The following is a 13985-nucleotide window of genomic DNA, read 5'->3' as shown; positions in this document are numbered from 1 at the left end:
TTTTACAAAAGAGAAAAATGTCAACTGTAGTGCCTGTATGTATAGAAACTGTCATCACTTTCTTTTACTTCAGATGCTACAGGTCTTAAAAACAGATTAGTCTACTCCCTGGCAATGAAGATTGCCTGAAGTATATTTATTGTCCCTAGGGACAATCAAACCTCAAAAAAGAGTAATTGGGGAGAATGTAGTCAGTAGTTTTTGTCCGAGCACACCATTTTAAGGAAAAAAAAAGGCAGTAGAACAACCTGTAAATGTAAAGCAGGTATTTCCATGGAATTCATCTGCTTCTAGCCCATCAAGTTTATAAGTTTACTTGCCTCCATATTCTTACCAATTTTTAAGTCACTGGTCAGGCTCTCTTTTGTAAGACTCAGCAGTTCTTTACCATCAATGTTATTTGTCTTGAAACACTCAACAAGGTCTTTTAAACCTTGAGCACAAAGCCAGGCTGAGACTTCTTCCTCTGACCAGTTTTCAACAGACATCTTAGGTTTATCTTCCAGCCCACTTCCTTAGGAAACAGGGAGAAGGAGACCAATATTAGATAAGAAGTTAAACGGGGTGGGGGGAATGACACCACGAATAAGCCTGCTCTTGTTCTTCAGAAGTTACTCAGTATATTTTCTCCTACTATTTAAAACAAACCTTTTAACAAACCTTTTAAATGCCAAAGTATAACATTTGTTTCCTGATGTGTCTATATTAATTGGCAAACACATTTTTCCTAGAGCCAATTACAGTTGCAATTAACACGTGTTTTCTGTTTATCTCATTGTTTGCGCACAAGTATCACTGGCAAAGCCTGTGCTGCTCTGGGAATAGCATTCATCATTAAATACTGCCCAGGAGAGTTAGAAAAGGGGATGCCAGAGAACAAAACGTTCCTTTGTTCAGGTCTAAAATTTCCTGAGAAAACAGTGGCAGATTTAAATGATTTCTTCCTTCCTTAGCGTTTCATTTTGTGAAAAGAAAACATACAGGACATTCTCCAATCCTAAAAACAATCTGAAGGAAGGTCAAACATTGGGCCTGAACTATTTGTAATTACACACTGCATGCATACTGAGTAAAAGCAAATTTAGCATTTCCTAAATAATTTTGTGCCTGAAGTTTAGGGTAGGTAGTAAATACTGCATGTACCAACCTGCAAAATGTTGACCTGGATCAAATTGCCAGATGTTCACAGTTTTATCCATTGAACCTGTAGCAAGTAACAGAGCATCTGGTGCAAAAGCACAAGTTGTAACATATCTAGAAATAAAAGCAATTCAACAGGTAAAGTTCAATATCATACAGTAGATACTTCTCTTAAGTAATATTAATTAAGGATTATGCTGAATTCATACCTGGTATGCCGAGTCAAAGTATGCAGGATGTTCCCAGTTTTCTGTGAATGAAAAGTATTCCATATGTTACGTAAAACAGAAATAACAAATAATTTAATTTATATAGTGATTTTTAACTCCAAGAATTTAACAACTGTAGGGAATAACTCTTCCCATTTGGAAGGTGGCAAAACTGAGGCAAAGAAAAGCTAAACAAATTGCCCAAAGTCATATAGTGAGCCAGCAGCAGAGTTGGGAAAGGAATTCAAACTTGTTGTCTTTTAGCCTCCTACATAATCCACTCGAACACAGCTGCTTCTCAGTGTGCCCAGAACAAAGGAACATAAAACATCCACTGACATTTCTAACATCAGATCACTGAAAATCCCATCTGGGTTTAATTTCTCATCTGGATAAAATGAACATTTCTTCTAAAATAGTAGGATTAAAAATGTCTCAAAGTAAACTGGTAATTGAATCTCAAAGAGACTTCAGGCTGAAAACATTAAATACAAAACAGGATCTGTGGTTCACATACTTGGCCACTAGATGCTACTATTCACAAAATCAAATCTTGAAGCATCAAGGCTTTTAAATTATATTTAAGAGTCTCTTTCTAGTTAAACATTATTTCTTTGATAGGCATTGTCAGAATTAAAAGATCAAGAGCAAAGTTATTTCAAAAGTCTTACTGACACGCTAATTGACCTGTCAACATTTCTGTTTTTCTATCATAGCTCTGAAGTGTCTCTCCTGAGGGATGTCCTTTTTATTACCCCAAAAGTTATTTCCATCCAGGGAAGACCTGCTGTTCTTTCATTATTATTGCCATAAAGTACCTCAGAATGCTATTTCTGTAATGTTTAAATTTAAGCAAGATCCTGGGGTTACAAAAATGTCCTCTCAAAAAATATCTTCCCTATAATGTTCAGTATTAAGTTCTATACATTACTATTTTCCTGCATCTTCATTTTGCCATGTCTCCCATTTGGGCCTATACAATTGGGAGGTTTATTTTTCTAGAAACTTCTCAACCGTATCCCTATAAACTCAGAAGTTTCTTTAAAAAAGAGAGGGAGGTGAAATATGCTCAGGCTTGTCAGTGGAATGCAGCTGTTTAGATCACACATCATAGCAGAGAATAGTTTCCAGATTAACTTTAAATGCTGAACTATTACAACGGAAGAAATAGTCCTTCAAATAATTGACAAGCAGGTGGTAACAAAGAAGATAACACATCTCTCTAAACCTTGCTGCATCTCAGTAGTGACACTAATGAAGAAAAAGAAAAAAAAAGCAGTCTATCGCTGCCTCCCACCCCGGTTGACAGCAAGAACTTTGGTTTGCAGAGCTCTCCTGAGGCACGTAGCAAGAGTTCTTTGCCCCTCAGACCAAGCCTGGTTCAACTCTGCAGACACTGTATGACTGGCTAGTTAACTCCACTAACTGCTGACTGGCTGGAGAGTCCATAAGTCTCTTTAGTTTGCTGTCAAAGTAAGCAAGCCTCCTGTAGGAGCAGGAAGATCTCACTAGCAGTAGTCAGTGCCAAGATAATGCCTACCATTAAGTAATACCCAGTATTAACACGAGGATCACTTAGAAATCAAAGGGAAATGACACTTCTGCTCTATTCAGCACCAGTGAGGTCTCACCTGGATTACTGTGTTCAGTTTTGGGCCCCACCACACTTCAAGAAGGATAGGGACAGATTGGTAAGAGTCCAGTGCAGAGAAACAAAAATGATTAGAGGCTTGGGAAGCAAGATTTATGAAGAAAGGCTGAAAGAGCTAGGGTTATTTAGTCTGGAGAAAACTTCCAATTATTGTTCTTCATAGCACTCTACTTCTAAATAAACTCTGGCAAATGCCTATCCAACCTCTTCTTGAAAACGTCCAATGGAGGAGATTGCATAACTTCTCTACGCAATCTATTCCACTGCCTCACTGTCCTAATAATGAAGAAGTTTTTCCTGATAGCGAATCAAAACTTCCTTTCCACAATTTCAAACCATTGCTAGGCATCCTACCCTCCACAACAAAGGAGAAAGGGTGTTCTCCCCCTTCTTTATGGCATACAATAGCACTTCTACCAAAGATATCAAAAAGTGAGTCTGGATTAAGGTCCATCTTGGAACAAAAGAGCTGACATTTCACATTTCACTCTACCACAAATAAAACTATTCTAGAGAGTCCCAGTCTAGGAAGAAATTAAGTCTTTAATCTCTTACTTGTGGCAGATGGACTTTACCCTGCTCAGCCCTTTCCACTGTCTCATTGTGAAGGCTGGGCAGGTAAACTGCTGAGAACTGGACATGAGGGTGACACTGCCGGACAGCTTCCTCATTAAGCAAGGAGGACCTGGTGCTGTCCCACATATTTACAGTACATGTGCATGGTGTCTTCTATCATTACATGCACACAGAAGCCCCAATGCCTGGGATCTTTCCCCTACGGTGCTATCTGACACATTTCGCCTTTTTGCTGTTCGCTACCACCAGCAAAAAGGGGGAACTGGGTCTAAGCAGGAGAAAACCTGTGTCCTTTGCTGAAACTCTGTAATTCTTGTTAATATATCTGTCAATTGACAACGTCGATACAGTGAGTTCCAAATTGTCTTCACTGGCTGTAAAACAGCCTTGTTGATTGGAAATGCTCCTCCCAATGGCCCCTATTGGTAAAAGAGGCTCATGAGTCAGTGCACATATAGTTCAACCATTTCCTCTGGGAAGAGGGGGAGATCGCATGTTATAGATTTAATAGATTTCATAGACATTAGAGCTGGAAGGGACCTTGCAAGATCATTGGGTCCAGCCCCCTGCCAGCTAGGGTACAATCACCCCAGCAAGATAAGCAGCCAAGGGTTTCTTAAAGGTATCCAGAGAAGGTGCTTGCACCACTTCTGTGGGGAGTCTATTTCAGGCTCTGGAGACTCAGATGGTAAAGAAGTTTTTCCTTATGTCCAATCTAAAATGGTCTTCCAGCAGTTTGTGACAGTTAGACCTTGTCTTCCCTTGGGGTGCCTTGGTAGACAGACAGACAGACAGACAGACAGACAGACAGACAGACAGACAGACAGACAGTTCCTGATGCACACCCCTTCTATACTTAAAGGTTGCCACCAAGTCATGCATCTGATGTCCGGGAAGGCTCCAATTTCCTCCAGAAGGACAGTACCAGAGGAGATAGATAGCTATCTTGCCTCCACTTACAGGAATAAGTCATCCAGAATAACAGAAAACCCCACAGAATGGGAATCAAAAGGGTTCAGTGTGTCCCTGGAAAAGAAGGAGTTGTTGTTTATCCTTTGAATTTGAAGATGACTATGACATCACTGTTTGGTTTGGTTTCTGTGAGCATGTGAGTGGCTGATCATGCCAATTTATGCTTTAAATTGGCTGTGGCACACTGAGCAAGAGATGCCACCTTGGGTTCCTTGGTCAACAGTGCATGAGCTGCTGTTGCAAGATTTACGCTGTTTGAGCTTCTGCTCTGCCTCAGTAGTTCTCCTCTGCTCATAGACTGTAGCTCCAGTATGGTTGAGGTTTCACCAGGTGGAACGATCATGAGCAAGACCTTTCCAAGATTTTGGGTCAATATTGAAACGTTTTGAGGATGACTTGAGGGAGTCCTTGAAACATTTCTTTTGGACTTCCTGAGAGAGCATTCCTTTCTTTAGCTCACCACAGAAGATCTTCTTTGGCAGTCACTCATCTGACACCTGGTGACATGGTCTGTGACATCTGTAATTTCATCAACAGTGTGTGGATGCTTGGAATGTCTGCCCATGTGACAACCTCAATGTCTGAGACCTTGTCTAGAAGAGGAAGTAAGGTGACCATGAGCAATTAGAACATCAGGAGGGATGAGGGATGTGGACAACATTGAGAGGGTCTAGAGGAGGGCCACCCACATGATCCAGGGACAACAGGGCAGACCCTACAATGAAAGACTGCGGGACATGAACCTGTTCAGTCTTCACAAGAGAAGGCCGAGGGGGGACCTGGTGACAGTCTAGAAACTCACTAGGGGGGACCAGAAGGGTTTGGGGGAGACCTTGTTTCCCTGAGTGCCCCCTAGCATAACGAGGAATAACAGCCACAAGTTGTTGGAGAGGAGGTTTAGATTAGACATCTGGAAGAACTACTTCACAGTTAGGGCGGCTAGGATCTGGAACCGACTTCCAAAGGGAAGTGGTGCTGGCTCCTACTCTGGGGGTCTTTAAGAGGAGGTTTGATGCCTACCTAGCTGGGATCATTTGAGCCCAGTTTTTTCTCCTGCCCAGGCAGGGGTTCAGACTTGAAGATCTACAAGGTCCCTTCCGACCCGACTTCTATGATCAAGTTAGTTCTATCAAAAGAAACAGGCCCCAAAACCACATGAGCTGGAGGGTTATACAGAGACCATTCCAAAAATCCCAGGGTAAATACTGGCAACATGCTGCTGGGTATCATTGCTTCCACTACGACTGTAACCACAAACTCCTGGGTAATGGGGATAGTGGGACTGGATTAGAGCTACTACTGATACGATCATAAAGAATGTGTATTAAGACATGAGAAAGAGCTCTCCCCAAAGATGTCAGAGAGAAGTTCCCTTTGAGCCTACTTCTGCAGTGGCCTCAGGATGATAACCTGTAATGCCAGCCATTTGAAAGGGCAGATGTGTACATATATATAATGTTAGCACAATTTTAATATACAGTAATACGAGTAATATGATAGGAGAAAGACATAAGATGTAGAGAAAGGAAAGTATTCTTCTTTGTGTGTGCACATGCACACACACACAAGAGAGACTGACTGATTTTCAGTACTTTGACACAGCAATTCTATGTCAATTCACATTCCTCCTCCTTCTGCTCCATAAATGCATACTAAATTTTAGGTTCTACATTTCCTATTCTTTCATGTTACTTTACCTGGAGTAGACAAAATTTCGGAAGAAACATTAATGATTTTTGTTTACAAATGAGTTCAATAAATTAATCTTGAATTAAGAAATACTTACAGTCTCATGAATTATGACAGATTTGTCCACAGATCTTTAAAAGAAAACATTACATTAAATTCTGCATGAAAACAAATAAGGAAACCAACTAGTTAGTACTCAATGGGACAAATTCTTGTCCCACAAGCCAGAACAAACATTTATTGGCAGCAGCTCTGTAGATGTGATCTAGATAAATCTTCTCCACCTAAACACAGAAGTAGGATATTGAGCATCTATACAGCAGCTTAAAGTACAATCTATGGGGCAGAGCACTGGATGAATGCCACAGCCTCTCTCACCATCAAACAGGTGTTAAGACAATGGATCTGTGCAATACACAGAACTACTGGCCATGTCACCAATCCAATGTGTGGGTACTGTGGCATTCAAGTGAACAAGAGCTCTCCTACTTTTCCATTTTCCAATATTCCATCCCACTATTCATATTTCATTTTGTACCTTGCCCAAATGGAGACAAGAGCAAGTCCCTCAATACAGAATATAAAACACTTAATAATATTAAAAGTGAAATTTCCCCTAAGATAAATGAAATACAAAGAGGAAGTTTTCTTTCCAGCAACTGTGATAAATCCTGAACGATGTAGTCACTAAACATTAATATTTACGTACAAAAGCACAATATACATCTCTAACCCATATCTCACAAATCTACAGTTACAGCTTCTCAAATGAGGGCAAAAGTATTTACATGACTAACAACAGGAAATAAACAAACCATATTTACTCAAATATAAAACGATGTTTTTCTCCTCCAAAAGGAACAAGGAAAAAACCCACTCATCTTATGATCTTATACAAGGAAATCTCAATAAATACACTGTTCATCATTAAACTGCTGCCAAAAGCAGCATGTGCTCAGCAATAGAAACCAACTATGAAGCTGGATGAATGCAGCCAGCATTGAGAAGTATAAAACACATGGTCCATATCAGGCAAACATACCAATGGGAACCTTTATTTATTTATTTATTTTTATAACTTTTGTGTTCCAGGTCAAATTAGCCAAATCAGTTCCAAAACCTACCAACTGAGCACTCAATAGATCAAATCCATGTGGTGCTACCACCGGCAAGCTCAAGTCAGGTCATGACACAGCCTGTTACCTATGGCCCATGATGCATGTATAGCATACACCAGGACTAGTGACAAGAACACCCAGTTCCAACCATGAGTGGGGGTTAATTAGCACATGGCTCCTTGAGGGGTGGGAGGGTATCTGAAGTACTGAGCTGTAGGGTCATTCAGAGCAGTGCTGAGCTGTGAGGTCACCATGGCTTGAAGTGCTACTGACTCATGGGGCCCAGCGTGGTAAATCACAGGCCTTTGGCTTACTATCAGGCAGTTTGTCTACATAGAAGTAGGTGCCAAAATGCTGCACAGAAGTGTATTTATGGAATACCCGTGCCAAAACTTGCAGCAGTTTCAAAAAGGTAGTATGCAACAATTCTGGGTGAACTAAGCATATGGATACTATAAGCAAATTGTTATAGCCATGTTTAAGTTCAAGGTTATTGTTTTCAGATTTGCTCCTCACCTCTATGTGCTCAGAGAAAGCAAGGTCTGATAGTAAGGAGAGAGACAGAAGGAGTTAACAGGGGAAAAAGCTGGGGGAAAGCAGAGAGAAAAGGGGCTACCTGACCCCCCAGATTTATTTTCCCTGCTGTAGCAGTGGGAGCGGGTGGACACATCCAATAATTAGATTCTATATCTGTAAAATTATAACAAATTTATAAATTTTCCATATGTAGTGTTGGACAGAGTCCCATTATGGATTTCCCTCCTAGGCATGCGCTCATTGATTAGAGGTAGGAATGTTCTGGAACAGCTGAACTTTCTACTTTAATGATGTCAGTGACCCTCTCTCCATCCGGGAGCATGCACAGTAGTCTCTGGTGCATTGCAATGCCATGTGCTACACCCGAGTGTCAGGTGCACCATATTATGGGTGTTGTGTGCAAATGGGCATGATTGGCTGGAGGATGATTGACAAGTGGAGTGACTTTGTTGGTATAAAAGTATACTGTGCATGATTTGGTTGGTTGGTTTATTGATTGATGATCGACTTTGAGAGGGCTTGGTTGAGTTTGGATTGCTTGTGACAGAGTGTGTGAGGGGTGACTTATTGGAATATTTGGACTATTTGATTGGAGACTTACCTGTACTCATCTGGGATCTCAATCATCAGTTGGAGTTGGTAAATATCACCCTTCCCCTCACTCTCGGTCCGAGAACACTGTGTGGAAAAGGCTGATGGCTTGGTTGTCACAGTGGTTTGGTGAGCCTTCAGAAGGCCCTGATGCTACCCTCTACTACCCCGTTTGGCAGTCTTGCTTATAGTGTTAGTCAAACCAGTGTAATAATAGTTGTACTATTCTTTAGGGGTGCGTGAAGTGGGCTGTATTTGATTTGGATTCAGCCCGATTCAGGGGACAGTGATTTGATTCACTGATTTAGGTGTCTGTCCCGATTCAATCTGGCCAAATCTGAATCTGAAGATTCGATGCCGCTTCAGAGAATCAGCGATTTGGCCATAGACGCAGCTTTAAATGTTTTTCTACGTACCAAAGTACTAGGCCAGGCCCATGAACACTGAGATGGTGGGGCGGATGGAACGTCCCACAGGAGTTGGGGGGGGGGGTCCCCCGCGTGCTTGGCGACAGACTCAGAAGTGGACCGGAAGTACTTCTGGTCCACTCCCGGGTCTGCCGCCAAGAGTGCAGGGGCCTCATTTCACCCCACCCCTCTGGGCTCCCCCAGCTCAGTGATTGGCCCCAGGGGAACTCCGGTGGTCTCCCACAGATCCAGGAGGCACCAGTCGCTGAGCAGGGAGGTCCCCCACAAGTGCTCTGCGGCAGATCCAGAAGTGGACTGGACATGCTTCTGGTCCACTTCTGAGTTCATTGCTGAGCACTTTGGGGACCCCCACCCTGCTCCATCTGCCCCATCTCAGCATTCACGAGCCACCTGGTACCCTGAGGTATGTAGGAAAAACATTTAAAGCTGTGTCTATGTCCAAATCATCAAATCTCTCTGAACCAATTTAGAGAGATTAAAGGATTTCCTGATTTGATTTGGAGATTTGGCCGCCAAACTATGCTGAATCTCTGCCAAATCGAATCAGCGACCAAAGCTTCACACAGCCCTATTATTCTCACTTGCTGATGCTCTTATTTTTGTTGTATTTGTGATTTTACAATATACTTATAAACCTTACCTGAATCTCCACAAAAGTTTCATTATAAGGTGCATGAGGGCAGGCTGTAGTCCTATGTGAATTCCTAGGCCCAAAACCCACCTCCATCAGAGATGATCAAGAAAGGCCCTACAACCCTCTACCCCATTAGGTTCACTATAGGTGATCAGTGTCACGGACACACACTGCAGTGTCTGCCTTTCAACAGAACCTAATTACTGGGGAGTTGTCATTTATTTGAGTAAATACACTAACTATAATTACTGTAAGCATTTGAGATTCAGAAAGAAAATACTAAAAAAAAAAAGCATTCCCTAAAAAAAGACAAAGGAAAACGACAAAGAATATTATTATTCTCTGGGATTTCTACAGCTGTGACTTTAATTATTGACTAATCTAATACTTTCTGGTGTTTCGTTTCAAAATGGGTCATTTTAATTATTTATAATGCTTAGTTTAGAATTTTTGGTAAAAAATGAAAATTAGCAAAGTATTGGGACTGTTATTTTAAGTTGCTACTTGGACAGGCTAAAGGAGATTGAGTACTTCTAAAATCAAGAATAAAAACACACTGTGTAATTAAAATGTATAAAAATATGGTTAACTGTTACTCCCCCTTATTATTTTTAATTAATTAAAATTATTATTAACTATTATTATTAACATTCTTATTATTATGACTACATGATAGATACAGAGAGATACAGAAAGGAACCCCAGAATCATATGTATTACCTAATATCTCAGTAACATTATCCTTTCTTCAAAAACTCTGAGCAACTGTTTTCTCTCCCTCCCTCATTGCTTCATACAGTGCTTACCTTACCTTAAGGCAATGACAAACTCATTTGGCTCCATGAGCTGCTAAATGACTGACCCATGGCCAGCACTATAGGTTCATGGGCCTGATGCAGCCTGACTCCCCCCCACTCTCCCAATCTAGCTGCATGCAGGGTTCAGCACACAGAGTGTTCACTCTGGCCAGTGTAGGACCCACAGTGCATGTGGTACCACCACTTTCTTTCCCATTGACCAGCTAGATCAACTCCAAAAACAGAGGCAGCACCACTGTTCAGATGATGGAGCTCCACAGGCCAGATGAGGCCTGCAGGCCATATCTGACAACCCTGTCTTAAGGAAAAGTACTGCTTTTAAATAATATATTATATAAAACATCATATTTCAGGTCATGGCATATCCACTCCTGGCATATACTCCAAAGCAAGACCACCTTGTTACTATGAGTACAATACCTGTACATTGAGTGTTCCTCTGCTTCAGAAATCCTACTTGTAGAATTTATTAGCCCATACTCTTGCCTGCAACAGTCCAAGTCACAATCCCAGGCTGGAATTTTTTTTTTTTTTTATCTAACTAAAATGGACTCTGGCCAGCACCATATTTTAAATATTCAGGACTGATAAATGTTATCACCAACCTGAGCATTATTTTATTTAAAATAATAGCTACATTTCATAAATACAGTCATTTTATAATGAGGTTTTGCATGCAATACTCCTGTTAAATCTTAGAGAATTATATATTTGAATGCTCATGTTTCAGTAGTGAGATGAAAGAGAACATGTTAGTTGTATAGTATTTAAACCAGTCTAGTAATACATTTCCAAAGGCCTGAACACAAACCTGGAATTTATTTCTAATTTCTGAAGCACATGAAAACATTATTGACAGCTTTACCTGAAACAAGAAACTGAGGGAGTAACATATATCTTAATGGCCTTTGATCTGTTACTTCAGACAGCTAGCACTTTTCACCTGTCACAACGGCATTAGTATCTATGGCCTTTGTGTACCGCATATACCCGAAAAGTCATTTCCACAAAGTAGCTCCCTACAAGTGAAGGTTCTGTTTCCCTCTATCCCCAGTGCACATTTTCTTGCATACAACACACCTCTTTCCCCCTGAAACTAGCTGCCAGATATTAGAGTACATATTATACATGAGGACTATGGTAAGAGCAGGTTCTGCTATTTACTGGTGAAACAGAAACCTGAAAAACATTTGTCAGCGTCCCTGTTTGTATGTCCAAAAGCTTTATTTCTGCAGGGAGCCCCAATCTCACCACACAAGGGAAGGGAAAGGGGTATGGCCCAGCCCTGATCTCACTGCACAGGGAGAGATGGCCCAGCTCCAATCTCACTGCACAGGGGGAGGGGACTGTGGCTTGGCTTGGGCTTCCCTGCCACCAAATTTCCTGACCTGTGGGGAGCCCTGCAGGCCAGATGCTATGACTCTGCAGATGGTATTTGGCCCATGGGCCAGGGCTTGAACAGCCCTGATCTAGCCTGATCTCCTACATATATCAGCCATAGAATTTTTCCAAGTAGCCCTACATACAAAAGCACACCTTTTGAAAAGATATCCAATCTGGCCTTAAAAAGCCCCGCAAATGATAGGGAGTCTTCCATCTTACCTGGCAAGCTGTTCTAATGTTTAATTACCCTTACTGTTCCCCATCACCATCATATCTCTTTTCTATGTCTAAATACCTAATACTCACTAATCTCTACCTATTCTTCAGCTGAAGCTTACATGTTAAGGTATTTTCCAGCTTCTGCATCATTTTTGTGGATTTCCTTATCTTTCTCAAATGCGTCCACATTTTCTTTAAAGAGCAGAAACTTGAACAGGACATGATAACCTAGTAATCACATGTGGTGGCAAGATCACTTCCTTTTGACTCGATATTTCTCTTTTTTCCCACATTACTACTTCTTGCCACAGCACTGAACTGTCTGAACACAAATTCTCAGTAATCTATACCCCTATGTCCCTTTTTCAGTCACAGCTTTCCAAGACAGTCTCTCATCTTTTTTCTGTTATATTAACTTGTATTTAGCTTTACTGATCTATATTTTGTTTGAGTGTGACAATTTAACCAGCTAATTCAGATCACTTTGTCAGAGTAAGCTGTACTGCTCATTATTAGTACCAAACTAGTGTGTGACTTCCAAATCTCATAAAATATTTATATATAACTAGACTATTGATACAAAAATACAAAATAGCACTGAACCAAAGAAATGACCTCACTAGTATCAGTCCTACTGCTGCCTTCATCTACTGCATGTTGAAATGTCAGCGATCCCATTTTTGACCTGTCGAGTTCTAAGCCTGCCCTCCTAATTCCACATTTTTAAATCAAAATGTCATATAACACTAGGTCACGTGCCTTAAAGAAAAGCAAGTAAGCTATATCAAAGCAGTTACCTTTATTCACCAAATAAGTAATCTTGTCAAGAAGACAGGTTTGTTGGACAAGACGTACTTTCCATGAAAGCACAGTAACCACTGTTAATTATATTATTAACCTATCATTCTTAGTTGATAAGAGTTCCAAATTAACTATTCCATTATTTTACCTTGGACTGACATCAAACTAACTGGTATAAATTTCCCTGGGTTGCCTCTTTTATGCTTGCTAAATAATGGAATTACACTGGCAGACTTCCAACCATCTGAAATATCCCTTATTTACCAAGATTTGTTAAATATTTAACTAGACAGAACCATCTACCAAAAATGTACACCAACTAAAATAAATAAAACTGCTTACCCTGAAACTAACATCTGTCCATCATAAGAAAATGCACAAGCTAGAACTGGAGCAGAATGTCCACTCAGTGTACATTTATATTTTAATTCAGCACCTACAAAAAAACCAAGAAAAATTAAAGCTGAATATGCAAATAATTGATAAAGATGAAAAACACAGATTTCCTTTTAAAAGTGTTTTGATTTATTGTCTTCAAAGGCCTGAAATTATGCATTTCATTTTTAAAAAGTCATTTTAGTAACTTGATAAGTTAGAGTCGGTGCCAATTTTGAAATGCGACCTAAAATCTAAATGTTATATTAGCCTTCACTTATGAAAACTGTTCTTTAAAAACAACTGAGGATAACATGATGATAATTAATCTGATATACTGTGACTATGAGGCCAGCTGCTAATAGCATAAAAGGCAGCTGGGAATTGCTGGGGCGTAAGGACACCCTCTTTTCTTTGGTCATGCTTCCTGAATCAGGGTGTGGGAGAAAAAATAATATAATAGCTATGACATGATGGTTTTGCTAACCAAGGATGCTTAGATAAACAGCAAGTTAATTGACTATATGGTTTCTTTGTGTTACCATGCTATGCAAAACAGCCTTAAGGATATGGCCCTCTGCCACACTGAATATACTAAAAGAGATAGTCAGGCATACTAAAGCCCTATTAAAGTTAGATTCTCTTACTTCTGATGGTTTTACTCTGCAATTTTAATAATCGTGGATTTTAGTAAAAATACATAATTACTTATTTATATAACCAAACACATACATACACCTAACAAGTCCACACCTTTACAAACCTCAAATTAGAAAGGGAAAAAAAAAAAAAAAAAAGAGAAGAATGGGGTAAGTTTTGTTTTCTATTGAAAATGCTTTGGGAA

At 40.3% G+C, this 13985-nt stretch overlaps 1 protein-coding gene across 3 annotated transcripts in view; it reads right to left on the bottom strand.

Annotated features, from left to right (window-relative positions):
• The window catches only part of WDSUB1 (WD repeat, sterile alpha motif and U-box domain containing 1), a 94323-nt gene that overhangs the window by 33919 nt on the left and 46419 nt on the right, over positions 1 to 13985 (bottom strand). For 2 of the 3 annotated variants that reach the window (XM_019522352.1, XM_019522353.1), the window contains exons 5-9: positions 13109 to 13202; positions 6335 to 6368; positions 1350 to 1390; positions 1148 to 1254; positions 335 to 514 (exon numbers count right to left, since the gene is read on the bottom strand). In XM_019522352.1, the coding sequence (XP_019377897.1) occupies positions 335 to 514; positions 1148 to 1254; positions 1350 to 1390; positions 6335 to 6368; positions 13109 to 13202 (456 nt within the window). Of the gene's footprint in view, positions 1 to 334; positions 515 to 1147; positions 1255 to 1349; positions 1391 to 6334; positions 6369 to 8493; positions 8567 to 13108; positions 13203 to 13985 lie in introns of those variants that run through there. The other variant, XM_019522354.1, reaches the window with a different exon arrangement.

The sequence above is a fragment of the Gavialis gangeticus genome, unplaced genomic scaffold (assembly GCF_001723915.1).
Source record: "Gavialis gangeticus isolate Ggan-Ray unplaced genomic scaffold, GavGan_comp1, whole genome shotgun sequence".
In the NCBI taxonomy this organism is placed as follows: Eukaryota; Metazoa; Chordata; order Crocodylia; family Gavialidae; genus Gavialis; species Gavialis gangeticus.
Note: the sequence above shows the minus strand (reverse complement) of the source record. Positions and strands in the feature narration are given on the sequence as shown.